At 43.7% G+C, this 26,380-nt stretch overlaps 1 protein-coding gene across 1 annotated transcript in view; it reads right to left on the bottom strand.

The window, feature by feature from the left end:
* The window catches only part of cdk12 (cyclin dependent kinase 12), a 65,999-nt gene extending 45,951 nt beyond the window's left edge, over window positions 1–20,048 (bottom strand). Inside the window, exon 1 of the mRNA XM_072561158.1 lies at window positions 18,459–20,048. Within this exon, the coding sequence (XP_072417259.1) occupies window positions 18,459–19,519 (1,061 nt within the window). The 5' untranslated portion in view covers window positions 19,520–20,048. The remainder of the gene's footprint in view (window positions 1–18,458) is intronic.
* Window positions 20,049–26,380: the final 6,332 nt, after the last annotated feature.

Here is a 26,380-nt window from a genome sequence, read left to right as displayed (position 1 = left end):
TTTATATCTTTCCCCTCTCACCCTAAACCCATGCCCTCCAGTTCTGGACTCCCCAACCCCAGGGAAAAGACTTTGCCTATTTATCCTATCCATGCCCCTCATAATTGTGTAAACCTCTATAAGGTCACTCCTCAGCCTCTGACCCTCAAGGGAAAACAGCCCCAGCCTGTTTAGCCTCTCCCTGTAGCTCAAATCCTCCTACCCTGGCAACATCCTTGTAAATCTTTTCTGAACCCTTTCAAGTTTCACAACATCTTTCTGATAAGGAGGAGACCAGAATTGCACACAGTATTCCAACAGTGGTCTAATCAATGTCCTGCACAGCTGCAACATGACCTCCCAACTCCTGTACTCAATACTCTGACCAATAAAGGAATGTATACCAAACACCTTCTGCACTATCCTATCTACCTGCGACTCCACTTTCAAGGAGCTATGAACCTGCATTCCAAGGTCTCTTTGTTCAGCAACACTCTCTAGGACCTTACCATTAAGTGTCTAAGTCCTGCTAAGATTTGCTCTCCCAAAATGCAGCACCTCGCATTTATCTGAATTAAACTCCATCTGCCACTTCTCAGCCCATTGGCCCATCTGGTCCAGATCCTGTTGTAATCTGAGGTAACCCTCTTCGCTGTCCACAGCACCTCCAATTTTGGTGTCATCTGCAAACTTACTAACTGTACCTCTTATGCTCGCATCCAAATCATTTATGTAAATGATAAAAGGTAGAGGACCCAGCACCGATCCTTGTGGCACTCCACTGGTCACAGTTCTCCTGTCTGAAAAACAACCCTCCACTATCTTTGAGCCAGTTCTGTATCCAAATGGCTAGTTCTCCCTTTATTCCATAATTGGCTAACTTAAAGAAGACAGAGGGTGGTGGTTGATGGGAAATGTTCATTCTGTAGTTCAGTTACTAGTGGTGTACCGCAAGGATCTGTTCTGGGGCCATTGCTATTTGTCTTTTTATAAACGACCTGGATGAGGGCGTAGAAGGATGGCTTATTAAATTTGCGGATGACACTCAGGTTAGTGGAGGTGTGGAAAGTGCTGAAGGATGTTGCAGGTTACTGAAGGACATAGATAAGCTGCACAGCTGGGCTGCGAGGTGGCAAACAGAGTTTAATGTGGAAAAGTGTGAGGTGATTCACTTTGGAAGGAGCAACGGCAATAAAGAGTACTGAGCTAATGGTAAGATTCTTGTAGTGTAGATGAGCAGAGAGATCTTGGTGTCCATATACGTAGATCCCTGAAAGTTACCACCCAGGTTGGCAGGGTTGTTAAGAAGGTGTGTTAGCTTTTAGTCGTAGAGGGATTGAGTTTCAGAGTTACGAGGTCATGCTGCAGCTGTACAAAACTCTGGTGCAGCCGCACTTGGAGTATTGCATACAGTTCTGGTCGCCGCATTATAGGAAGGATGTGGAAGCTTTGGAAAGGATGCAGAGGAGATTTACTAGAATGTTGTCAAGTATGGAGGAAAGGTCTTATGAGGAAAGGCTGAGGGACTTGAGAGAAAAAGGCTGAGAGATGATTTAATTGAAACATATAAAATAATCAGTGTTAGATAGGGTGGACAGTGAGAGCCTTTTTCCTCAGATGGTGATGACTAGCATGAGGGGACATAGCTTTAAAATTGAGGGATGATAAACATAGGACAGATGTCAGAGGTAGTTTCATTACTCAGACAGTAGTAGTAGCGTGGAATGCACTGCCTGCAACAGTAGCAGACTTGCCAACTTTAAGGGCATTTAAATGATAAACATACAGATGAAAACGGAATAGTGTAGGAGACATAGGCTCCAGATTGGTTCCACAGGTCGATGCAACATCGAAGGCCAAAGGGCCTGTCCTGCGCCGTAGTGTTCTATGTAAAGAATTATCGGTCACAGTACTCCTAGCTTCTGATGTGCTTTTGTAGCCAGTGTTTATGTGATGAATCAGTTGAATTTCTGGTAACCCCTGGGTGTTATAGTAGGGGATTCAGTGTTGGTAACCCCATTGAACGGTAACCATACTGAATATCAAGGGGAAGTGGTTAGAACATAGAACATGGACAGCACAGGAGCAGGCCCTTCAGCCCACTTTATCTACACCAATCATGATTTATTTCTAAACTAATTCCATCTGCCTGCACATTGTCCATGTTCCTCTATTCCCTGCCTTTTCCTGTGTCTAAATGTCTCCTAAAATTTGCTACCACATCTGCTTCTATCACCTCTCATGGCAACACGTTCCAGGCAACTACCATCATTTGTGTAAAAACCTTACCTCACACATTTCCTTTAAACTGTACCTCTCTCACCTTAAACCTATGCTCTCTAGTACTTTACACTTGCACCCTTAGAAAAAGACTCCAACTATCCATCTTATCAATGCCTCTCATAATTTTATATACTTCTATATACATAAAGAAATTAGCAAAGATATAGTACTTGAAAAGCCAAATGGACATTATATCACTAATTCCCTGCGTGATGATACTATGACTTTAAGAGGTGGATTTTGTCCTTATTTTTGAAGAGAACTTTTAAGACAGAAGTGCCAAACTATCTATTTGAATCCAAGACAGTAAATGACTTGTGAGGCCTTGTGTTTTTTTTCAAAAGTTGGAACAAAAGCAATAGCCTGAATGGGTGGGATGAATACTCCTGGAGATTTTAGTTGCTGCTCAAATCTTGAAGCTGGATGTGGAAGCTGTGCTTCCTCTCTCTATTCCAGTTAAAAGCTGAGGGTTCTTTCCTGTTGTTAGAATTACATATGAGACAATCTATTTACTGAATTTGCCTCTGCCAAGGATGTGTTCAGGATGTTACTGTTACTGTTTAGTAGTTAAATAATCTATTATTCTGTCAAGTTTTCCAATAGAAATTAGAATATTTTAACTCTATGTTATTTTATTGTCTTTTAACTATAGTGTATGAATAAAGTCTGTTTAGCTTCAAGGCTGGTAGCTTGGCCAATCGAACTGGAACGCAACACCTAGCATTTGCCTATAAAATAAGAAAAGGTTATGTTTGAGGCTATCCTTTTAATATTATTTTAACAGGGTTTGGTCTGGTCCATAACACCTGAACCAACTAAGGTTGATTTCAGAGTGGTGAAGGAGGTGTTTCGTGAAATAATGAAAGCATTGGTAGTTAGCTTTCGCAATTCTATAGACTCTGGAAACATTCCTGTGGACTGAAAAGTAGCAAATATAACACCAGTATTTAAGAGGTGAGGAGGAGGGGGAGTTGAGTTCAACCCAGCTGTTCGCTTGATAACAGTAGTTAGGAGACTTTTAGAGGATGTGATGACTATACATTTAGATATTAAAAGGTAAAACTAGACAGAGTCAACATGGATTTATGAAAAGGGAATCACAGTTGACAAATGTTTTAAGGATATCATGCAGCATTGATTAAGTAGAAGCAGTGGAGTGGAGCATTTAAATTTTCAGAAGGTTTTTTGGTAAGACCTCACCAGGAGGTTAATAAAGTAAATTAAAGTACAGGGAACTGCAGGAGATACAGAAGATCCTCGATTATCTGAATTTCAGATTATTCGGTATGATTGCAAGGTCCCAATGTTTGGCTAAACTGTGTTATCCGGCATTCGATAATCCAAACAAAATACTCCTCACCTGTGTCATTTGGATAATCGAGGTTCCTTGTATACTATGGATGGAGGATTGGTGAACAGATAGAAAACAAAGAGCAAGAATAAACTAATCATTCACAAAATGGCAGGTTGTTAATAGTGGGGTACTGCAGGGTTCACTGTTAGCTCCGCAAACATTCACAATCTACATCAATGATTTGGATGTGGAGACTAAATTAATTATTTCCAAGTTTGCAGGAAATTTTTTAAAAATTTATTTTGTGGAATGTGAACGTTACTGGCTAGGCCAGTATTTATTGCCCATCCCTAGCTGCCCTAGAAGGTGAGGGTGAGTCCCTAGAAGGTGGGGGTGTGCTACTTTCTTGAACTGCTGCAATCCACCTGCTATGGGTTGACCCACAATGCCATTAGGGAGGGTATTCCGGGATTTTGACCCAGCGACAATGAAGGAATGGCGATATATTTCAAAGTCAGGATGGTGAGTGGCTTAGAGGGAAACTTGAAGGTGGTGGTGTTTCCATATATCTGCTGCCCTTGTCCTTCAAGATAAATGTGACAATGGGTTTAGATGGTGCTGTCTGAGGATCTTTGGTGAATTTCAGCATGCATCTTGTAGTTAGTACACATGGTTGCTACTGAGTGTGGATGTTGTGCCAATCAAGTGGGCTGCTTTGTCCTGGGTGGTGTAAAGCTTCCTGAGTGTTACTGGGACTGCACTCATCCAGACAAGTGGGGAGTGTTTAATCTGACTCCTGACCCGTGTCTTGGAGTTGGCAGACAGGCAGTAAGTTACTCGTTACAGTATTCCTAGCCTCTGACCTGCTCTTGTAGCCACTGCGTTTATGTGGTGAGTCCAGTAGAGCTTCTGATCAATGATAATTCCCAGGATTTTGATAGTGGGAGATTCAGTGATGGTAACATCATTGAATGTTATGGGGCTGTTAGATTGTCTTATCCGTGATGGTCATTGCCTAGCATTTGTGTGGCATGAATGTTACTTGCCACTTGTCAGTCCAAGCCTGGATTTTGTCCAGACTTTGTTGCATTTGGATATGGACTGTTGCAGTGTCTGAGGAGTAGTGAATGGTGCTGAACGTTGCAAAATCATCAGTGAATGTCCCCATTTCTGACCTTATGAAGGAGGAAAGATCATTCATGAAGCAGTTGAAGATGGTTGGGCCAAGGACACTATGCTGAGAAACTTCTGCAGAAATGTCCTGGAGCTGAGATGACTGACCTCATAACAACCATGACTGTCTTTCTCTACATCAGGTATGACTGTATCAACTGCAGAGTTTGCAGATTGATACCCATTGATTCCAGTTTTGCTAGGGCTCCTTGATGCCACGCTCAGTCAAATGCAGCCTGGATTTAAAGAGCTGACACTCTCATCTCACCTCTGGATTTAAGTTCTTTTATCCATGTTTGAATCAAGGCTGGAATGAGGTCAGGAGCTGAGTGACCCTGGCAGAACCCAAAATGGGTGTCACTGAGCAGGTAATTGCTAAGCAGGTACTGCTTGTTAGCACTGTTAATGACACTTTCATCATCTTACTGATGATTGAGAGTAGACTGATGGGGCAGTAATTAAATGAGTTTCGTCCTGCTTTTTATGTACAGGACAGACTAGGCCAATTTTCCACATTGTCGGGTAGATGCCAGTGTTGTAACTGTACTGGAACAGTTAGGGGAGCAGCAAGTTCTAGAGTACAAGTAGTCAGTACTATTGCCAGAATGTTGTCAGGGCCCACAGCCTTTGCAGTATCTATTGCCTCCAACTTTTCTTGATATCAAGCAGAGTGAATCGAATTTGATGAGAATGTGAGTTGTGGGGGGGATGTAGAGAGGCTTTAAAGCGATTTAAATAGGATGAGTGAATGTGAAAAGAAATGGTAAATGGAATATCATGTGGATAAGTGTGAAATTATCCATTTCGGTAGGAGGAACAAAGGTGAAGATTATTTCTGTAATGGTGACGATTGAAAAATGTTGATATCAAAAGGCGCCTAAGTGTCCTTGTTCATAAGTCACCAAGAGCTAACCTGTAGATGTAGCAAGCAATTCGGAAACCAAATGATACATTAACCTTAACTGCCTGTAGTTTTGAGTACAGGAGCAAAGAAGCCTCGCTTCAATTGCACAGCATACAGATAAAACTTCATGTAAATCACTGCACCCTGTTTTAGTCCCCTTCCCTATTTATGGATGTATAGGGTGCACCAGACTGATTTCTGCTTTGGTGGAGCTGCTTATTGACAAGAGATTGAGGAGGCCTGTACTAGAGTCATAGAGTTATATAGCAAGGAAACAGACCATTTCGTCCAGCTCATACCTGCCAACTAGACATTCTACATTAATCTAGTCCCATTTGCCAGCAGTTGGCCCCACCTCTAAATTCTTCCTACTCATGTACCCATCATGATGCCTTTTAAAGTTGTAACTGACCAACCTCCCCCATTTTCTCTGGCAGCTTGTTCCATACACACATCACCCTCTGTGTGAAAGGGTTGCCATTAGGTCCCTTTTAAATCTTGCCCTCTCACCTTAAACCTATGCCTTATAGTTTTGGAGTGCCCTAACCTGGGAAAAAAAACCTGGTTATTGACCCTATCTATGCCCATCATGATTTTATAAACCTCTGTAAGGTTATCGCTCAGCCTCCGACACTCCAGGGAAAATAGCCCCAGCGTATTCAGTCTCTCCCTATAGCTCAAATCCTCCAACCCTGGCAATATCCTTGTAAATCTTTTCTGAACCCATTCAAAATTAACAATATCTTTCCTATAGGATCTAATCTTGCTAACCAGTCTTCCATACGGAACTTTGTTGAATGCCTTGCTGAAGTCCATATAGACAATATCCACCACGCTGCCTTCATCAATCTTCTTCGTCACTTCTTCAAAAACCTCAATCAAATTAGTGAGACCATATTTCCTACACGCAAATCCACATTGACTACCCCTAATCAGTCCTTGCCTTTCCAAAAATGTAAATCCCATCCCTCAGAATCCCTACCAACAACTTACCCACTACTGATGTCAAGTTCACTAGTGTATTAGTTCCCTGGCTTTTCCTTAAATAATAGCACCACATTAGCCAACTCTAGTCCTCCGGCACCTTACTCACAGCTTTTTCTGATACAAATATCTCAGCAAGGGTCCTAGCAATCACTTCCCTAATTTCTTACAAAATTCTGGAATACACCTGATCAGGTTCCAGGGATTTATCCACCTTTATACATTTTAAGACATCCAGGATCTCCTCCTCTGTAATGTGGACACTTTTCAAGATTTCACTATTTATTTATCCAAGTTCTCTAGCATAAAATATTCACCCATCTCCTGTAGTTCCACGCAGATGGCTTTGTCGATCTTTAAGAGGCCCTATTGTCTCCACATTTACTCTTTTGCCCTTAATCTATTTGTACGTTCTCTTTGGATTCTCTTTAGGGGCGGCACGGTGGCACAGTGGTTAGCACTGCTGCCTCACAGCGCCTGAGACCCGGGTTCAATTCCCGCCTCAGGCGACTGACTGTGTGGAGTTTGCACGTTCTCCCCGTGTCTGCGTGGGTTTCCTCCGGGTGCTCCGGTTTCCTCCCACAGTCCAAAGATGTGCAGGCCAGGTGAATTGGCTATGCTAAATTGCCCATAGTGTTAGGTAAGGGGTAAATGTAGATGTAGGGGTATGGGTGGGTTACGCTTCGGCGGGGCGGTGTGGACTTGTTGGGCCGAAGGGCCTGTTTCCACACTGTAAGTAATCTTAACCCTATTTGCCAAAGTTATCTGATGTCTTCCTTTTGCCATCCTGATTTCCCTGGAGTATATTCTTACTGCCCATATATGCCTCTAGGGTTTCATACAATCCCAGCTGTCTATACTTGCCTCCTCCTTTTTCTTGGCCAGAGCCTCAACTTCTGTCATCCAATCCTTAACACTACAGCAGCCCCAGCCCATCTTTGAAAAGTTGAAATCCCTTACCATTACAACCCTAATGTTATTACAGATACTTAAAGTCTCCTTAGAAACTTACTTCCCAATTTCCTGTTGAATATTGGGGGGCTTACAGCACAATACCAATAAGGTGATCAGGCAGGAGAAAGTGAGGAACACAGATGCTGAAGATCAGAGTCGAGTGTGTGTTGCTGGAAAAGCACAGCCGGTCAGGAGCAGGAAAATCGATGTTTTGGGCAAAAGTCCTTAATCAGGAATGAGGCTTGTGAGCCAAGGGGGTGGAGAGATAAATGGGAGGGGGATGGGGCTAGAGGGAAGGTAGCTGAGAGTACAATAGGTAGATGAAGGTGGGGGAAATGGTGATAGGTTGGACAGGAGGGCGGAGTGGATAGGTGGGAAGGAAGTTGGACAGGTAGGACAGGTCATGAGGGTGGTGCCAATCCAGAAAGTTGGATCTGGGATATAGTGGGGGGAGGGGAAATGAAGCAACTAGTGAAATCCACATTGATGCCTCATGGTTGGAGGGTGCCAAGGCGGAAAATGAGGTATTCTTCCTCCAGGCATCGGGTGGTTAGGGTGTGGCGATGGAGGCGGCCCAGGACCAGCATGTCCTTGGCAGAGTGGGAGGGGGAGTTGAAATGTTTGGCCATGGGGCGGTGGGGTTGATTGGTGCAGGTGTCCCGGAGATGTTCTCTGAAGTGCTCTGCGAGGAGGCGTCCTGTCTTCCCGATGCAGAGGAGACCGCACCGGGAGCAACAGATACAGTAAATGACGTGTGTGGAAGTGCAGGTAAAACTCTAATGGATGTGGAAGGCTTCTATGGGGCCTTGGATGGAGGTAAGGAGGGGAAGTGTGGGCAGAGGCTTCGTAATTCTTGCAATGGCAGGGAAGGTGCTGGGAGGGGAGGGTGGGTTGGTGGAGTGCGTGAACCTGACAGAGAATCATGGAGGGAATGGTCTTAATGGAACACTGATAGGGGTGGGGAGGGAAATATCTCTCTGGTGGTGGGGTCCATTTGTAGGTGGCAGAAATGGCAGAGGATGATGCAATGTATATGGAGGTTAGTGGGGTGGAAGGTGAGTTCTGTCCTTGTTGCAGTTGGAGGGGTGGGGTTCAAGGGTGGAGGTGCAGGAGGTGGATGAGATGCGTTGAGGTCATGTGGGCGGGGAAATTGCGGTCTTTGAAGGAGGCCATCTGGTGCTTTCTGTGGTGGAACTGGTCCTCCTGGGAACAGATGCGGCAGAGGCGGAGGAATTGGGAATAAGGGATAGCGTTTTTACAGGAGGCAAGGTGGGAGGAGATGTAGTCCAGGTAGTTGATGGAATCAATGGGTTTGTAGAAGATGTCAGTGTTGAGTCGGTCACCGTTGATGGAGAGGGAGAGATCCAGGAAGGGGAGGGACGTGACTGAGATGGTCCAGGTAAACTTAAGGTCAGGTTGGAATGTGTAGATGAAGTTGATGAACTGCTCAACTGCCTCATGGGATCAGCCCTTTCTTACTTCTCAGTTCCACCCAAATTGCTTCACTGCATGTTCTCCCAGGAATATCTTCCCTAAGTACAGTTGTAACTCAGCTCGGACTTTTCCCTCTGGAGAGAAGGAGGAAGAGAGGAGACCTGATCGAGGTGTACAAAATAATGAGAGGAATAGATAGAGTCAATAGCCAGAGACTTTTCCCCAGGGCAAGATTGACTGGTACGAGAAGTCATAGTTTGAAGATATTAGGAGGAAGTTATAAAGGAGGGAGTTGTGAATGCATGGAATGCGTTGCTAGTGGTGGTGGTGGAAGCAGTGTCATTGGGGACATTTAAGCAACTGCTGTACATGCACATGGATAGCAGTGAATTGAGGGGTGCACAGGTTAAGTTACTATATTTTACATTAGGATTAAATCTCTGCACAACATCATGGGCCAAAGGGCCTGTTCTGTGCTGTACTTTTCTATGTTCTATGTTCTAACATTATCCCTAACGAAAAATGCCACTTGCCTGCTTCTCTTTCCTCCATTTCTACCCTTCCGACAGTATCTATACCTTGGCACATCAAACTGCCAGTCATGCCTTTCCCTGAGTTACGTTTCTATGATATTGATATCCCAGTCCAATATTCCAAATCATGTCCTGAGTCAACAGGCTTAAAGTCCTACATCTGCTCCTACAGAGTGCTAGTAGCCAGCTTGTTATTAAGATAGAGGAAAGGAAACAAACCAACAAAAGGACTCTCATCCTGAATGTTGAATCCTGAAGTCACAGTAAAAAGGAATGAGAGCCCCAACATCTCTAGCATGCTGCAAAACTATGAAATCTGAAGTCAACTTTTCAAACACCAACATCAATACTCCAGGAAACACACACTGCAATGGCCACAAAGTATAACCAACCGCTCAATGTGAATAATTCAGAAGCCAATCCAAATAGCAACAATGTTTTATCGTTGCTGACTTACCTTGTCTTCATATTCTGTGCATGTGTGTGTTGTATTACTAAATCTTCTCATGTTTAATAATTAATAAACTCACTCTTTGTTAACATAAGGCAGCCTGGTTAAATTGGCTCCTTTTAAAATGCAAGTTCATTTAGGTCGGCAAGAAAGGTATCCACAAGGGAAGAAATACAGTTTTAAAATAACCTTGTTGACGCCAGTTCATCCCTCCTCACCAGGAGCTTCACAATTTGAAGTAACTAGTTTGAAACCAGAGTAAATTGGGAAATGTCGCCTGGAGTCTGTATATAACAATGTCTGTGAATATCTGAAGTAGTATGTAAGAGCCAGAAAGTCACATAAACATTTATAAAACATTGGTTTGGCTTCATCTGGAGGATTTTGTTCAATTCTGTGGGGAGGCGCTAGCCTAGTGGTATTATCGCTAGACTGTTAACCCAGAGACCCAGGCAATGCTCTGTGGACTCAGGTTCAAGTCATGCCAGAGATGATGCAATTTGAAGCCGATTTTTTAAAAACCTGGAATCAAAAGTCTAATAATGACCATGAAACTATTGCTGATTGTCAGAAAAACCCATCTGGTTCACTAATGCCCTTTAGGGAAGGCAAGTATCACCCTTACCTGGTCTGGCTTATATCTGACTCCAGACCCATAGCAATGTGATTGACTCTTATTGGCCTCTGGGCAATTAGGGATAAGCAATAAATGCTGCCTAGCTAGTGATGCCCACATCCCATGAATAAATACATTTAGACAAAGTCTGAGTGTCACTCTTTTAAAAGGATATCAGAGATTTACTGAAATGGTCCAGTGAATGTGGAGAGACTGGAGAAGCTGGGATCATTCTCCTCAGAAAGAGATGTCTAAGAGGAGATTTAACAAAGGTGCTCAAAATCATGAAGAATTCTGATAGAATAAAGGAGAAAGTGCTTCCAGTGACAGGAGGATCAATGGCCAGAGATTTCTGATCTAAGGCAATTGGTAAAAGTACCAGAAATGAGATGAAGAAAATGATTTTCATGTATCCAATGAATCTAGAATGCTAAACCAAAGAAAAACCAAAGCACGACAGCTGCTGGAAATCAGAAACAGAAATTACTGGAAATACACAGCAGGTTTGGCAGCATTTACGAAGGATTACTGGACCTGAAATGTTCACTCTTTTTCTTCTCATATGCTGTCAGACCTGCTGAGCTTTTCAAGCAATTTCTGCTTTCGGAAGTGGAATACACCGCCTTCAAATAATAACTTCCAAACACAAAGAAAATTTACAATGTTTTGAAGGAAGTGTAAGGGTGCAGGAGTATTGGGATAACTCTAACTGTAGGTCTGTCATTCCAGGATGATGCAAAGCAGGAGGCTGGTAGGAAGAGTAGGAGGAAAACTTTGGAATTGGCAAGTCTGCAAGTCATCAAGGTATAGATGAGAACCTCAGCAGGAAATCTCAGAGCTCAGGTGGGGAGGAGAAGATGATCACAGAGAGGTGAAGTAAGTAGCCTTGGTAATGGAATAGAAGTGGAATTGACAGCACAGTGTGGCATGAAAAAAATACTGTGGTTGCAAACAGGCTAGCTCAGCTTTAGGGGAACAAGGGGAAGAATGGAGTTGGTGCTCAGGACTAAAAAACTTGGGGACATAAAGTGATATCTTGAAAAGTGTCCGTATTACAGAAAGTAGGTGCTGGATGCCTTAAAATGCATAAAGATGGATAAATCCCTGGGACCTGACCTGGTGTATTCCAGAATTTTGTGGGAAGTTAGGGGAGTGCTTGCTGGGCCCTTGCTGAGATACTTGTATCATCAAAAGCCACGAGTGAGATGCCGGAAGTCTAGAGGTTGGCTAATGTAGTGCCATTACTTATGAAAGGTGATAAGGAAAGCCAGGGAACTATAGACCAGTGAGCCGAACATCAGTGACAGGTAGGTTGTTGAAAGGAATCCTGAGGAACATGATTTACACACATTTGGAAATGGAAGGATCAATTAGGGAAACTACATGGGAAATTGTGTCTCACTAACTTGATTGAGTTTTTGAAGAAGTGACAAAAACGATTGATGATGGCAGAGTGATAGACATTTTCCATATGGATTTCAGCCAGGCATTTTAACAAGGTTCCACATGGAAGATTGGTGAGCAAGGTTAGATCTCATGGAATGCAGGGGGAGCTAGTCAATCACATATCAAATTGGCTTACATGTAGGAGACAAAGGATGGTGGTGAAGAGCTGTTTTTCAGACTGGAGGTATGTGACCAGTGATTTGCTGTAAGGATCAGTGCTGGTACACTGTTTTTGTCAATTATATAAAGATTTGGATGAGAACATAGAGGTATGGTATGTAAATTTGCAGATCACACCAAAATTGGTAGTGTAACAGACAGTGAAGAAGGTTAAGTCAGAGCACAACAGGACCTTGATCATATGGGCCAATAAGTGGCAGATGGTATTTAATTTAGATAAATCTGAGGTGTTGCATTTTATTAAGGTAAATCAGGGCAGAACTATACAGTTAATGATGGGGCCCTGACAAGTGGTGCTGAACAAAGAGGCCTAGGGGTGCAGATTCATAAATCCTTGAAAGTGGAGTCACAGGTAGAAAGGATGGTGAAGGCGGCTTTTGGTATGTTTACCTTCAATGGTCACTGTATTAAGTATAGGAGTTGTGTTGTCATGTTGCAAATGTCCAGGACGTTTGTGAGGCCATTTTTAGAATACTGAGTTCAATTCTGCTATAGAAAAGATGTTGTTAAATTCAAAAGGGTTCAGAAAAGATTTATAAGCATGTTGCCAGGATTGGAAAGTTTGATCTATAGGGAGAGGCTGAATGTGATTTTCCCTGAAGCATCAGAGGCTGAAGGATGACCTCACAGAGTTTTATAAAATCATGAGGGGCATGGATAGGGTGAATAGACAAAGTCTTTCTACCCAGGTAGTGGAGTCCAAAACTAGAGCACATAGGTTTAAGGTCAGAGGACAAAGATTTAAAAAGGAACTGAGGAGCGACATTTTCATAGAGGGTGGTGTGTGCATGGAATGAGCTGCCAGAGGAAGTGGTGGAGGTGGATACAATTACAATATTTCTTGGGAATCTGGATAGGTCCATGAATAGGAAGGGTTTCGAGGGATATGAATCAGATTCTGGCAAATGGGACTAGATCAGTTCAGGATACCTGGTTGGTATGGATGAATTAGACCAAAGGATCTGTTTCTGTGCTGTACATCTCTATGACTCCATACATAGAACATTATAGAGCAATACAGGCCCTTCGGCCCTTGATGTTGCGCCGACCTGTCATACCAATCTGAAGCCCATCTAACCTACACTATTCTATGTTTGTCCATATGTTTGTCCAATGTCGACTTAATGTACTTAAAGTTGGCGAATCTACTACCGTTGTAGGTAAAGCAATCCATACCCTTACTACTCTCTGAGTAAAGAATTGGAATGTAACTGAGGCTTGTTGATCCATCAATCTGTCTTCACTGACCGGCACAAAATCCTTGTTTGCAAATTCCCCATAAGCCTCATTTCTCCCAAATTTCATATTTAATCTTCAGCCTGTCTGAATTTGTTGACTCCTCCTAAATTTGTGCCCACCTTTCCCAGTTTGAATCCTTCTAATCAGTTTGCCATCCCTGCCATTTATCACAAAGTCACAAATGATATTCAGTCACAAGGGTAAACCATGTTTACCTGTCGTTCTCAATGTTTCTGCAGCCTTTGGCAAGGTTACCACATAATCCTTTTCAACACTTTTTTTTAAACTGTTGTCCACTGGGTGGAACTGCTCTCATCTTGTTCCTTTCATATCTATCTGCTGGCAAGCTGAGGATCATTGGCAATGTTTTGTTTTCTGTTCCTGCACTGTTATCCATCAGAAACTGTTCTCATACTTCTCACCCATATACTGCCTCTTAGTGGCATAATCTGAAAGTAAAAATGCCTGTATTCATACATACATAGACTGCACCAGACTGACCTCACCATCTCCACCACTGTTCTTAACTAAACTGCTTTAATAACATCGATCACCTACACACCATATCTCTCAATCTCACTGATAACTTTTAAACCTACTTTCTTCCCAAATCCATCAATGCAACCTTGAACTCGAGTTGAGCTTCAGATCACATACGTCATCACTAAACACCTCCATGACATTACCTCGTTCTCCCCTTCCTCAGCTCATTTGCTGCAGAAGCCATCTTTCAATCTTTTGTTTCCTTTAGATTTGACGAATCAAATGCATTCCTGCTCAGCCTCCCACAATCTACTCGCCATAAACCTAAGATCATCAAAACATCCGCTGCATATGTCTTGATGTAACTGAGGCTTGTTGATCCATCAATCTGTCTTCACTGACCGACACTAAATCCTTGTTTGCAAATTCCCCATAAGCCTCATTTCTCCCAATTTCCAAAATCCTTTCCAGCCCCACAATCCTTTTATGTACCTTTAATTCTGGTATCAAGTATCCTGAATTTTAATTGCGCTGACAATGTTGACAATGCCTTATGTGTAGAAGTAGGAAATTCACTTCCTAAACAACTCATGACTCTCTTTCTTCCGTTAAGATGCTTAACACTTCTCTTTCACCAACCTCTCACCATCCACCCTAAACATGCTTTATGAGATTCAGTAACAAACTTTGCTTCCTAACACCCCTAGAAAACATCTCGGGGTGTTTTGTTACATTAAAGGCAGATATATATTACTATTAATCAGAGGATGTTTCTGGTCATTAAGTACAAAATGTCAGGAACAGCCAAGACAGTGATAGGTCTCATTGAGAGTCCAGTCCATCCCTCTTTTCAGACTGAAAATCTACCTAAAGAGTTGGCCATCAGATTCCAATCTCAAGGATTGTTGTAGTCATGTCCGTGGGTAATGAGTGAATTCCATTAAATAATTGTGATATGCTCCCACCTACACCACTGAACCCAAGTAGGTAACAATCACTCAACCCCACTCACTCACCTACTCACCATATCCCTCAATCTCACTGATATGTTTTAAACCTACTTTCTTCCCAAATCCCTCAACTGCATTCACACACCTTCGCCCCAAATGCTTCAAGATCTTTCTCCAAGTACATTCAGTGTTGTCTGAACTCATTTCAGTTACACAAGGCTCCTTTGGCTGAAACAACTTCCCAAGTTCTTTCTCAATCCTCCCTTCCCAAGGTTAATGCGTCCCTGGGATTTCAACTTTCCTCACACCAAAACATTTCTTTGAAACAGTCTTTTCAAGCTGTCAACGAGACCAACTCAAAACCTCAATTTTCTCAAAATCAATTATGCTGATTTACTGAACCCTTCTCAGAACTAATATCCAGAATCATCTGTGTCTGGACATTGCTTAAGTTAAAAATAACAGGACTCCTTTCAAATAGCCTGAATGAAATTAACAAATTAATCGGCTTTCCTGAGACAGAAAGCTCGCCAGATAGGTGAATGTGTGGTTATACCCCAAACTAACAACTTGGATGGAGAGATGGAAAGACTATTGCCAAATTTGCAGATGACATTAAAAGAGGTGAGAACATAAGTCAGAAAAAAGAAACAATACATACAGATAGATTAGGTGGATGGGCCAAAATTTAGCAGATCAAGTTTAGTGTTGGTAAGTGACAGGTTATCAAAGTTTGTTGGAAGAATAGAAAGATAAATTATTATCTCAATGAAGAAAATCTTCAGTGTGCTTCGGTGCAGAGGACTTTGGGTTTCCGAGTACATGAATTGCAGAAATCTAGTATGCAGCAGGTAACAAGGAAGACAATGGAATTGCAGCATTTATTGCTGAAGGTATTGAGTATAAAAGTAATGAAGTGTTGCTGCAACTGTACAAGGCAAAACTGAGACTGTATCTGGAACATAGCAAACAGTTTCCATCCCCTTACTCGTCGAGGGATGTAGTTCATTTGGAGGCAGTTCAGAGGAGATTCACTAGGTTGATTCCAAAGAGGGGACATTTATCTTTTATGAAGAGAAATTGAGCAGTTTAAGCTGAGAAGAATGACAGTAAATCTAATTGAAGTATACAGGGTATAAGATGCTAAAGGGGATTGACACAGAGAATATTTTCTCATGTGGGGCAATCGAAAATGAGTCATCATTTTAGGATAAAGAGTAACAGATTTAAAACAGAGATGAAGAGAAATTACTTCCCTCAAAGGGTCATCAATCTGTGGAATTAACTAACCCAGAGTATGGTAGATGGTGGGACATTGAGTAAATTAAGGAGGAGATAGATCTTTAATTAGACATGGGTTGGAGGCTTCTGTGGAGTAGTCAGGAAAGTGGAGTTGAGGCTGAGATGAGATTAGCCATAATTATATTGAATGATGGAGTACGCTCAAGATGCTGAATTGCCTACTCCTAGCTCTCATGTTATAAAGCAGACCAGCCCCGGTGTTACCAATCAGCCCACTGGAGGGCAACCTTTTGGGCTAGGGTGCCCCAGCAAAAACCAGAACTTAGCGAAAGGCCAAATAGGCAGTGTTCATAGACGCAATCATCTCTTGCATCCACCCACCAGTCAGGAATTGCAGCAATCTTGGGGGATGGAGGACAGCAATAAAGGGTGATCAGTGGTCAATGAACCAGGCCAAAGCATAAGTTCAACTTTGATTTCAATCTCACTTCCGTGTGAATCATAATTTGGTACAAAGGACACATCACCAAAGAAGGGTTGAGAGGGCAGAGGGACACAGTATGGAGGAAATGAAAATACCAAGGAGACCAGGGGTGAGGAGACAGGGACAGGTTAGTGAGGAGTGGGAAGAGAGTTAAAAATGTGGTGTGAGAACATGAATGGATGACCTGGGGAAAACTGGGTGGGGCTGTTGATGTCATGGTCCCTACACATCTCAATCTGTGAACATATTAAGAATTATTAGTGGCCACGACTTCCAAGTGAGGGGGAAATGTTTAGGGGAGAAATGCGTGGAAAGTTCTTTACGCAGAGGGTGGTGGGTGCCTGGTACACATTGCCAGCAGAGGTGGTAGAGGTGGACACAATAGCATAATTTAAGATGTAGTTAGACAAATTCATGAATGGGCAGGGACCAAAGAGATACAGACCCTCAGGACATAGATGACAGGTTTAGATGGAGGATCTGGACCGGCACAGGCTTGGAGGGCTCAAGGGCCTGTTCCAGTGCTGTAATTTTCTTTGTTCTTCTTTGACAAATTCATTGCAACATTTAAATCAATGATTCTGAAAATAATGCCCAGGTCAGAAATTCAGGGCAGGGCTGGGGTCAGGAAAGCACAATATCCCACACTGAGCATGTACTGTGGGCGTGAGGGAAAACATACTTTGAGAAATGACCAGCTGCTGCATGTGGAATTGTTCACCAATCTCTTCATTTCAACCTTTAGCAGCATTTACCCTCAATATGTCCATTGCTAAAGCCTCTATTCAATCCCAGGTATATCGGTTAATACTTCATGCTTGTTATTTGTACACAGGTTTGTGACATTACAGAAACTGCTTGTAAATACAGGTGTCAGGCAACTAATTGAATAACAGATAGCTCTGGGGAGTGAGGTATCCTTTGCAGCATCCACAAGAACTCCAGCAATTAAGAAAAAAGTCAGAACTGGCTCAGTTACAGCTTAATATCATTGTTCTGTTAGGTAATGACTCTTCATGTGTGGGACCCTCATGATGTACAGGACCTTCCTTGTGTACACGATCTGTGCAGAACTCCCTTTCATGTAGGGAACCTTGTCATTGCCACCAATGAATATTTAGGCCCAGTCCCCGGCACCATGGAGGTAACAGCAGCTGAAGTATGTTCATACTCTGGCTCGATTCCTGGCATTCCCATAGCTGATTATTAGCACTGGGCTATGGAGGGAACTTCCCATGTAAGCCTTTACCACAGTATTTTCACAAGGGCCCCTTACATTCCAACTTTGATCTCCAATTTGCAACATTTCTAGGAATACCTCCATCTGTAAGGTCCAGGCCTCAGCCTTACAACCAACCATTATTCGGGCATGTCCCATATCCTCCCGCTGTCAGGTTTGGAATAGTCAGAGAATCTGATGTCAGAGCTGCTCAGTATCTCTGTACAAAACTAAATAATTCAACACATTTCCTAAAATACATCCTTAATTCATTTTCAACTTCCTGCCACCTTGAGTTGCTCCTGTCTTGACAGAGTGAATAGAGGTCTCTTCAATAGGAAAACTCCTGTCTCCAACAATAGGGTTAGAGCAGCAAGTCTGAAGCAAGATTCAGAACTAGGCCTGAAAGCTGCCATTCAGGAAGTGCTGCACTGTTTCATTCCCTAGTGTGACATATTGGCTAAAGGGTTTAAAGTTGTCAAATACCCTTTCTCCATCTCCCAATCCCCTCACACTATAAACAAGATAAAACATCTCACACGGCAAAACACTGACATGAGCCATTAGTACTACTTCCCACATTAAGAAATTAGTAAAGTTTAAACTGTACCTGGCCACTGGGCTTTGACTGAATGATCGCCTGGTGCTGTATGGACTTATTGAGCGTCTCCTGCTGTATGGACTTGGTGATCTTCCGCTGTAGTCATATGAGCTGCTGTGCCTGTCATAGCTGGGTGATCGATGCCTACTGTAGGGGCTTGAAGACCGTTGTCTCCTGCTGTAAGGACTTGGTGATCTCATGTTATAACCACTTTGGTAGGCTGTGGGTTCCCTGGAACCATAATAGGGTGGACTTGCCGATTGTTTCCGGCTGGAATCACCAGGACTTCGCCGGTAACCATCATAAGTACTAGAAGTCCGTGACCTATAAACAGGACTGGCATCATATCCTTTACCATATAGCCCAATGGGGCTGTCTTCCCTATTTGGACTTGAAGAATGCTTACGTCTTGGGCTCCCACTTTTCTTTTTTGGACTGGGGGATGTTCGATAACCTCGTGGTGTTTCCTTATTTTTCTTTTGACTCTTAGGTCGTTCTTTGTGCGTCGATCGCTCATCTTTCTTCCCTCTCTCTTTATATGATTTAGCAGACTTTGACTCCTTGCTGCTGTGCTTCAAGAGAGGTGACGCTCGCTCTTTCTTCCCACAGTCCTCATCCTCCATCATCTGCCTTTTGGAAGAAGTCCTTTCTCTGCTACTCCTGGACTTGCCAGACTCTGGCCTCCTCCCTCGATCTTTAACCCGTTCAGTTTCCTTCATCTTGTGGTGCTCCTTAACCCGTTTGTGCGGATGGTGATGGTGATGCTTGTGAACTTTGAACCCTTTGTCCGAGCTCACCCGTTCCTCCTTCTCTCTCCGTTCAGACCGGACAGTGACCTCGGAGAAAGTGTCCGACTCTGAGCTGATGTCATCGTACTCGACCAGAGATTTCACTTTGGTGAGCGGTGTCTGTGTGGCCGCCCCCGGCGAGTCCCTGCTGTGCTTGGTTCGGTGTCGCTTGTGCCTGGACACTGCTTTGCGCCGCTCTCTGCCGCTGCTGGGGCCGGGCTGCAGGGAGCCCAGGCCACTGCTTCCATCCGCCTTAGTCCCGGCTCTCTCCGAGCCTGGCATCCCACAAAAAAAACAAGAAAATTAAAGTGAAAGTGTGCTGACGGCGGCCCTGATCCTGATCCTCTGTCTGAACATTCACCCCAAGTGTTCCTTTTCTTCCATAATCTTTACTCTGCTGGGCTGCCACTGGCAGCAACTTCAGGTCTTTACTTTAAGGCACAAGAACTGGGGCTTGGATTTTCTTGGCAATGTTTTGGCTCCTGAAGATATTTTTTACAGGATAGGCGCCGTTTCCAAACATTAAAAACTTATTTTATTTCGTTTTGAGTTGAGTTGGAGTCCAGAAAATTGGATTAACGAACGTAAAAAACTTGTATCTGATATTTAAGTTTTTATCAGTAATATCGCTTTGATTCTCAGCAAATAGCTCTATCAGCGTGTTTATAGGACATTCTGCAATAGGGTTAGAAACCCTTGAGCCTGCTCTGGCCGATACTCAGGCCGATGGAGGCGGATTACTGGCAGCAGCCTGCCCTCAGTTTTGAAAACACCGACGCCATTGCGGCTTCAGCACCGCTTCGCCGGAAACTCAGATCCTCCAGAGGTCAAACATCTACTTCCGGACCGCCCACTTCTCTCACCAAACCATGAGAGGGCGTCCTGTGTGACTGCAGTTCCCCCTCCTGGGCACTGAGTGGCGTAGTGATGGATGGCAGTAACTCCTCCTGGACACAGGAAGGCGCTCGGCGTGGCTGCAGGACCTCTTCCGGGCGATCTGTCTGGCTGCAGTAATTCCTCCTGAACTGTGGTGGCTCTCTGCTGTTTGTAATACTTGCTCCTGGACATTGGAGGTCGCTATCCACTGCAATGTCACGATGTGGCCGAATGGTGGTGGTGTTACCATCAGAAGTTTGTTGACTTTTTCTGTAACTTCTCTGAATGATTGCCATGTCACTGAGGCCCATTGGGGCAGCAGTCTAAAAATAAATATCATCACTTGTGTTTCAAATTATAATGGCGAAACCAATTACAGGAAATGCACAAGGAGACCAAACAACAATGTTTATTTATAACCATGATTTGGAGATGCCGGTTTTGGACTGGGATGGACAAAGTTAAAAATCACACAACACCAGATTATAATCCAACAAGTTTATTTGGAAACTCTACCTTTTGGAGCGCCGCACCTTCATCAGGTGGTTGTCACCTGTATTTTTTTTAGATTAGATTACTTACAGTGTGGAAACAGGCCCTTCGGCCCAACAAGTCCACACCGCCCCGCCGAAGCGTAACCCACCCATACCCCTACATCTACATCTACCCCTTACCTAACACTACGGGAAATTTAGCATGGCCAATTCACCTGACCTGCACATCTTTAGACTGTGGGAGGATTTATAATCAGAATCGAAAGAGGCCATTCAGCCCATTATGAGTGCACAGGCTCTCTCAGTATTTTAACTTCGTTCTAATTGCCATTTCCTGCACACTGTTTCTGTGCAAGTTCAGTGCTTCAGCTGCCTCAGTCCACCACATTGCAAGGCCACGTATTACAGACACTAACAAAACAGAAATTGCTAGGAATGTTTAGCAGGTCTGGCAGCATTTGTGAAGAGAAATTAGAGTTAATGTTTTGGGTCCATTGACTTCCTCAGAACAGATCCTAACGACTTACTAACATCACACTACATCAGGTTATAGTCCAACAGGTTTATTTGGAATCACAAGCTTAAGTGCTTTGAAAGCTAGTGATTCCAAATAAACCTGTTGGACTATAACCTGGTGTTGTGTGATTTTTAACTTTGTCCAGCCCAATCCAACACCAGCACCTCCAAATTGTGAAAAATATTGTTTTGTTACCTCACATATAGTTCTTTTACTGGTTGTAACCTTTAATCCTTTTATGAATGGAAACAGCTTATTCTACTCTGTTCAGACACCCCTTTCACCACAGCCAGTTCAGAGTCATCCTGAACCAGCTCAGTCATCGATCCGAGTGTCTTTGACCGCATCCCACAACATGCTACACACCATGGGCTCAGCAACGCCCCAGCCCCACGAAGTAGAGATTGCTGTCTGCTGGCCCAAGAACGACAACGATGCTGGAGCAGACGGTATCCCGCTAAGGCATTGAAATACGGAGGAACAGTGCAGCTACATACCCTTGTCTGCCTTTTTTGGAAGGAGGAGAGCATCCCAGGAGAGATCTGAGATGTCACCGTTGTGAGCATTTTCAAAAATATGAATGTGTCCAACTGTGTTAACTACAGGAGAATCTCCCTGCAGTCAACTGTTGGAAAAGTCATCACCAAAGTCCTCTTTAACCATCTCCTCTCTGTGGCTGAGGAACTCCTCCCAGAATTGCAGTGTGGCTTCCCGCTATGGAAGGGCAGAACGGATATGAGTTTCACCATGTGACAGCTGCAGGAGAAATGCTGACAACAGAACCTCCCTCTGTGCATGGCTGCCTTCGACCTTACAGAGGCCTTTGACAGTGTCATCTGGAAAGCATTATGGAACATCCTTTTCTGCTTTGGCTACACCATGAAGTTTGTCCCCATTCTTGGCCTGCTCCATAATGACTTGGAAGTCATGGTAATGACAAATGGCTCCCCCACTGACCCATTCACTGACAATAAATTCAATTCAATTCAATTCCCCATTCGGACTGGTGTCAAGAAGGATTGTGTCATTGCTCCAACACTGTTCTTGATCTACCTCACTGCAATGCTTCACCTCACCACCGATAAGCTCCTCACTGGAGTGGGGCTAACCTACAGAAACAGCAGGAAATTGTTCAACCTCCATCATCTTCAAACCAACACCAAAGTCACCCCAAACCAGGGTCATCGTGGATGAAGTTTGTGTACGTGCAAACTCAGAGGACATATTTCAGACCATCGTTAGCACCTTTACAGAGGCATATGGGTCTCACCCTGAATATTCAGATCAATCAGAAAAAATGACAGATATACAAATGTGGAGCCGAGGGTCATAGAGGGCAGACAGCAAAGTAGAGCTGAGGTCATGGTCAGCCATGTTCTTACAGTACAGTGAAGCTGAGGGGCCAAACAGGCTATGCTTGCTCCAACGTCCTATGATACTCTAAGACATACACTGACTGAGATAAACACACAGAAACAAACTGGAGGTGGATACTCTGTGAAAACACATACTTGACACCAACAAAACATAAAGATAGACAAATACACACACGGTACACACTACATCCTCCTGGTCACATTCTGTTTTTTGTATTTTTGATTGTGGATAGACATGGGGAAAATGCTGTTTTTAAAGGGATTGCTGCACGATTTAAAAAAGACAAGTTCCTGAAACAAATGATGTGGTGTTTACACTGCAGCTGTGTTTTAGCAGTGAGGGGCTGGGGACATCATGGCACCAGCGGCACTCTATAAAGTGCAATCTGGGCGGTGGCAACAAATAGCTGGTTTGTGCACCTTGTGTTCTAAAACGTCACCATCCCAAATGAAACCCTCAGCTGCAATGTCTTTCTCTGTGTGAATACAGGTGAGAAGTATTCAGTTAAAAAGCTGATATTTTGTGGCTCCTTTGTCCTCCTGATTTCCTTTTTAAGCACACCCTCAAACCATAAACTACACAGGGGCGACATGGTGGCTCAGTGGTTAGCAGTGCTACTTCACAGTACGAGGGACCCAAATTCAAATCTCCCCTCAGGTGATTGTCTGTGTGGAGTTTGCACACTCTGTCTGTGTCTGTGTGGATTTTCTCCAGGTGCTCCAGTTTCCTCCCACAGTCCAAAAATGAGCAGTTTAGGTGAACTGGCTATGCTAAATTGCCCATGGTGTGCAAGCTAGGTGGATTAGACACGGGAAATGCAAGGTTATAGGGTAGGGGGTAGGTTTGGGTGTGATGCTCTTCGGGGGGTCAGTGTGGACTCAATGAGCTGAATGGCCTGCTTCCCACTGTAGGGACTCTTCAATTCTATGATTACTTCTTTGAAGTTTGTGTCACATGTTGACAGTGGTTAAGAAGACATTTAGCATGCTCACTTTCATTGCTCAGTCCTTTGAGAGTAGGAGTTGGATCATTATGTTAAGGTTGTACAGGATGTTGGTGAGGCCTCTTCTGGAATATTGTGTTCAGTTTTGGTTGCTCTATTATAGGAAGGATATTATTAAGCTGGAGAGGATTCAGAAGAGATTTATCAGGAAGTTGGTGGGAATGGGAGTTTGAGTTATAAGGGCAGTCTGGGACATTTTTCACTGGAATGTATGAGGTTGAGGGGTGACCTTGTAGAGGTTTATGAAATCATGAGGGGTAAATATAAAGTGAATGACAAGTGTGTTTTCCCCAGGGTGGGGGATTTAAAAACGAGGGAGCATATTTTTAAGGTGAGAGGAGAAACATTTAAAAAAGAGATAAGGGGCAACCTTTTTTACACAAAGTGGTTCATGTGTGGAATACATTTTCAAAAGAAGTGGCGGATGGGGGTACAGTTACATTGTTTAAAAGACATTTGGATAAGATCATGAATAGGAAAGGTTTAGAAGGATGTGGATCAAGCACAGGCAAGTGGGACTAGTTTAGTTTGGGATTATTGTCAGCATGGACTGGTTAGACCGAAGGGTCTGTTTCTGTGTTGTATGACTCTAACATTCTATAATGATTTTGAAACTTACAGAGTTACAACCACTATAATCCTTGATCTTGTTAAGTACAGGAATCTGGTCTGTATTTTCTGGTTAATTTGATTCCAACAGACATGTCAGTCAGGGAACTTGCATGCTTTAGTTAAATCATTAAATTGGTGACTTGTGGGGGCAGAGATTCACTCATTGGGTTGTAACAATGAACGCAATGAAGATGAAGACACCTAGTGACAATATTCAAGTGATTCCCACAATGATTCACCCCGATTCATGGCAACACCAGCCACAAGATTAAGAACCAACTCCCCATGAAATCAGACATCATCCTGTGCTTTACTTTCCAATCATCACTTGTGCAGGACCAAAGGGTTTAAAGTGACTGGTTCCCAGTTCCTGAATCAAATCAGGAATGAGCAGGCAGGAGCATTCACTGGACTGGAACATGGGACAGAGCGATGGGGAGATTTTGCAGGAGGGTTTCCTTCCCTTTTCATGTGTGTGACCTTTGTCCCTGTGTGAGGAGAGAGCAAACCCAGTCTAAATGGGAATGATTGAGACAGATGTTAATTGGCAGGAAAGGATTATCATCATGTTTTCATAAACACACCTGGTTCATGCACTTTCTCATGTATCAGCTGTTCAAATCCTTCAGACCATTCCAGCCACAATCACTTTCCAAACTGTAATGAAACCTGGTGAGTGCTGGAGATTTTTCATTTCCACCTTTACAAAGGCCACTTGACACTGTTAATGCTCATGTCACCAGTATTCTGACTCCTTCCCAACTCCACACCACGTCCACCCAAGGAATATTCTTTACTCTGTATCTCACCCCATGCTGTCCCTGCCCTTGGAGTATTTGATGGGGGGCAGTGTGGAGGAACTTTACTCTGTATATGACCCCATGCTGTCCCTGTCTTGGGAGCGTTTAATTGGGGATATTGTAGAGGGAGCTTTACTCTGTATCTAAGACCATACTTTCCCTGTCCTGGCAGTGTTTAATAGCGGAACGGTGCAGAGAAAGCTTTACTCTGTATCTGACCCCATGTTGTCCCTTATCCTGAGAGTGTGTAATAGGGGACAATGTAGATGGAGCTTTACTCTATATCTAACCCCGTGATGTTCCTGTCCTGGGAGTATTTGATGGGGGAGGACAATGTAGAGGGAGCCTCACTCTGTATCCAAACCTGGGCTGTCCTGTCCTGGGCTTGTCTGATTGGGGGTGGGGGGGTGGGGAAATAATGTAGAGTGAGCTTTACTCTGTATCTAACTCCGTGCTGTCCTTGTCTTAGGAGTCTTTGATTGACAGTGTGGAGGGAGCTTTACTCTTATCTAACCCCATGCTGTCCCTGTCCTGGGAGTCTGATGGGGTCAAGTGTAGAGGAAGCTTTACTCTGTATCTAACTCCGTGCTGCCCTTGTCCTGGGAGTGTTTGATGGGGGTGGGGCAGTGTAGAGAGAGTTTTATTCTGTATCCAACTCCATGCTGTCCCTGTCCTGGGAGTGTTTGCTGGTGACAGTGTAAAGAGAGCTTTACTCTGTATTTAACCCTGTGTTGTCCCTTTCCCTGGAATGGGGGGGGGATAGTGCAGAGGGAGCTTTACTCTGTATCTAATCCTGTGCTGTCCCTGTCCCTGGGATGCGGGGGGACAGTTAGATGGAGCTTTACTCTGTATGTAACCTGTGCTCTCCCTGTTCCTGGGATGGGAGAGAAAGTGCAGAGGGAGTTTTACTCTGTATCTAATCCTGTGCTGTCCCTGTCCTGGGAGTGTTTGATGGGGGACAGTTCCTTTGTTATGTTTGAGTGGATGGCAGACGGGACTCTGAGGCTGCACTTGTCTGAAGAAACCAAAGGCAAGCGAGTCAGTTTCTGTCCATTGCTGCTCGTTTCTCCGTCTCTCCTGGAGTTGGTGGGAATGGGTTTGGCACAAGAGGCTTCAACACCTTTTGGAGGCCGCCCACCCCAATGAGTCTCCGTGGGTGGCACCTGCAACTCTCCATCCCCAACCAGTGTCAGGGGCATCTGCCAATGGAACACAGGGACCAGCACTAGCAGTGAGGAGGCAGCAGGGGGACACAGTGAGTCATCAGACAGTGGGGAACACTGAGAGCTTAACCTGAGACTTCATTAAACAACATCTTTACAAAGTACTGTACTTTAAGAACATCAATTTTAATATTTATTTGATAAATTGATGAGTATTTCACCAACCTTAAATCTTTGGTTACTGAAAGCTGTGCTCATTTCCTGCTATTCTGTTTTTTGTTGGAAATGGGAATTTCCTTCA

Source organism: Chiloscyllium punctatum, chromosome 42 (genome assembly GCF_047496795.1).
Source record: "Chiloscyllium punctatum isolate Juve2018m chromosome 42, sChiPun1.3, whole genome shotgun sequence".
Taxonomy (NCBI): Eukaryota; Metazoa; Chordata; class Chondrichthyes; order Orectolobiformes; family Hemiscylliidae; genus Chiloscyllium; species Chiloscyllium punctatum.
Note: the sequence above shows the minus strand (reverse complement) of the source record. Positions and strands in the feature narration are given on the sequence as shown.